Source organism: Rhagoletis zephyria, unplaced genomic scaffold (assembly GCF_001687245.7).
Source record: "Rhagoletis zephyria isolate East Lansing unplaced genomic scaffold, Rhagoletis_zephyria_1.1 Rzeph_scaffold_02904, whole genome shotgun sequence".
NCBI lineage: Eukaryota > Metazoa > Arthropoda > Insecta > Diptera > Tephritidae > Rhagoletis > Rhagoletis zephyria.
This window is the reverse complement of record NW_016159988.1, coordinates 68,578-71,801: the sequence shown is the minus strand read 5'-3', so window position 1 is coordinate 71,801 and position 3,224 is coordinate 68,578. Positions and strand designations below refer to the sequence as shown.

Sequence of the window (3,224 nt, the reverse complement as noted above, 5' to 3'; positions counted from 1 at the left end):
CCAGCATGCTGGTACAATATTTATTTGTTTACAAATGAGGTGCGGAAAAGATCGAAATGAGTAGAGGCGAAATTTCATAATATTTCTACCATTTGGTTAAACATCGGCTTTTTTATTTCACAACTGCAATATTATTAACTTTAATCTTCCATAAACACGGCTTTGACTCATATAGTGCAAGAAATTTAAGCCAAAATACCTTTTACTTGAGCTAGTTTCACCATTCACGACACCAGCATGCTGTTACAATCATAAAAATATCAAATCGTTTTTGATGTCATGCCAGCAGCTGGTATCATGTATGGGCCCTTTTATAGAGCGCAATATTTCGTTTTATATAATTTATCCTTTTTATTGTCAGTGTCGTTAACAATAACGTTTTTTTTATGAAAATATGTACTATATTTCATGATAATTTTTTGCTTACTCGTTCATATAGTAAAATGTAGGTTTTGTTTTGAAGGAAACCAACAAGAATTAAGTGCGATACTTAGTCAAAAGTTGTATGGCTTTAATCTATATATAATTGCTCAGTCATACGACTTAGTTAGGGCGATCTGGAGCAGCTACAGAATTGAATTATATGTCAAATTGAAGTGCAAGCAGCGGAGGTTGGTCAAAATCTGTCGGATTTTAGATCGGTGAATTCGGTGAAAAAATAAGCATTTAAATATTCCCTTAAGGTATTCTGAACGTATTATATTCTACGTTTATATAATTCAGCGTCTGATATATTGGGTAATTTTTCTTCGTACTATAAATATTCGATTTTTCGTAAGAAACAGCTTTTGTCATTAAGAGAAAAATTGTCTGAGAAAACTATAACAAAAAAATTAAATTTTCTGGTTGCAGTTGACCGTGTTTTTCATAAAAGTGCAAAGTTTCAGAAAACTAGACAGTGATCACTGTAATCTATTGAAAAATATTAACCAATTTTCAGTGGAATTGAGATTCGAAACTAATAAAGTTATTATTTAATTTTGAAATATATCTCTCGAAAGAAAAACATTGAAATCTCTTTCTTTTTTTTACAACCTAGAGTACTCTCCAACAAAAACTACGAGCTTTATAAAGTTTTTGATTTCATTTTTGAAATGAACGATCCAAGGTTAGCAGGTATACATACATATTTTCAAATTTATTAGATTCAGCTTTTGATTTTTGTACTAAAGTTAATAAAGCATTAGTTTAGAAGTATGAAAAGCATTTAGTGCCTTTCACCATAATACGGCGCACATTTTAAGTGATAATTTATTTTGCAATTATAATTAATAAAACCCTTGGACAGACATTGTGGAAGGTTCGACTTTACCTTGAAGAATACTGATATACTCACGGCCTACTGTACGCTGCCATGCGAAGAGTAAGGTCCTTTAAAATCTTAAAAATCAAGATGGGTTTTCAGGTCTCTAGCAATACGAAGTTAAATGTTGTTTTTTTCCGAAGATACATTTTGAGCCATGCACTTATGTAGGTATATTCATGAATATCACGCTTTATTTTTTACTTAAATTTAAATACTTAATATCGGCAATTATTTCTTTAATGCATTGCCCCAAATTTCGGGGGGTTATTACTAGTATGTATAAATAGTAAATGTAAAATAACTTTTTAGGCAGTTATATATTTGCGTGTTTATATTCTACTAAGCAGTTTTCATTTCCATTTACTTATTTTCAGTTATCATTGGTCCATTCCAATCACGTATTACACAAGTGACAACGCTGATGTTGAGCGTACAATTTTCAATTATAATGATAACGAGGGTAAACATATTGACTTGTTACTTAATTTAAATATGAAACATAATTCAAACACAATTATCTTCATTCACGCAATACAGTCAAAATAACTCTTAACTCCACTGCTGATTGGATTAAATTTAACAAAAATCAAGTCGGCTATTATCGTGTTAATTATGCGCCTGAGCAGTGGCAGCAACTAACGAACGCCCTAATTAGCGCCCGTGGTCAGTTCAGCAATGCCGATCGCGCACATCTCATCAATGATGCATTCTCTTTGGCCGATGCTTCACAGCTGGACTACAGCATTGCACTGAACTTAGTGTTATACCTGGAAAAAGAGTTAGACTATGTGCCATGGAGTGTGGCTAGTTCGCGTCTCTTAGATATCAGTAATCTGCTCTACTACACCGATTCATATCGCGACTTCGTAGTTTTCGCACGCAAACTAATAGTGAATGCCTATGAAAATATCACATGGACAGTGAGCACTGTTCATTTGGATAAGTAAATATTTTTAGAAGAGGGATTATTTATCATATCAAATTGCTGATTTACAATTAAACTTTATTTCAGTCTATTACGTGTAAGTTTACTAAATTTGGCCGGCCGTTTCGGTTATGAGCCCATGTTGAAGGAGGCAGCTACTCGTTTTACCGCTTGGCTTAGCAATTCCACTGACAGACCTGATCCGGATATACGTTGGGCTGTGTATTACTTTGGCATGCAAAGTGTAGGCGATGAAAAGTCATGGGATCAGATATGGGAGTTATTCATTAACGAACAAGATGCGCAAGAGAAAGTCAAATTGATGGAAGCTTTGTCGGCAGTAAATTCACCGTGGATATTACAACGGTAAGTAGCGCTGTTGAAAAGTGTTGAAATTCTCTTTTGACGATAATATATTTACTGTTTATTCAGTTACATCAACTTGGCATGGAACGAGAGCTATGTACGTAGCCAAGATTATTTCACTTGCCTCTCGTATATATCACGCAATCGCATTGGACAAAGTTTGGTGTGGGATTATGTGCGCGAGAATTGGCCGAATTTAGTTGAGCGCTTCGGCATTAACGAACGTTATTTGGGCCGATTGATTCCAACGATTACGGCGCGATTTGTCACACAAACGAAATTGGAGGAAATGGAGGCATTCTTTGCCAAATATCCAGAAGCTGGTGCTGGTACCGCAGCACGAAAACAAGCTCTGGAAACAGTCAAGTTCAATATCAAATGGCTGCAGCAGAATAAGGAGAAAATTGCGCAGTGGCTATCAGAGCAAATCACGGTTGATGAAAGTATAACGACGACAACTGTGGAGCGGACAACTCAGCCGGCTAGCACCCAGTAAATTTCCGAATTTATAAATAACGTATTCCACCCAAAGTCATGATAATTGCGTGATTTTATTAAAGCTTTTGTTTATTTTTTACTCAAATAGTATTTTACAGTATGAATTTATGTAACTACTATACATGAAAA

General features: G+C 34.8%; 1 protein-coding gene across 1 annotated transcript; it reads left to right on the top strand.

The window, feature by feature from the left end:
* Positions 1–1,615: 1,615 nt before the first annotated feature.
* On the top strand, positions 1,616–3,216 carry LOC108367981 (glutamyl aminopeptidase-like; the record flags this gene model as incomplete). The annotated part of the gene is made up of 4 exons (XM_017622703.1): positions 1,616–1,766; positions 1,844–2,249; positions 2,319–2,597; positions 2,664–3,216. Coding segments are annotated over 4 exons (1,266 nt in total), but the record flags the coding sequence as incomplete, so codon positions are not given.
* Between the last annotated feature and the right edge of the window lie 8 nt (positions 3,217–3,224).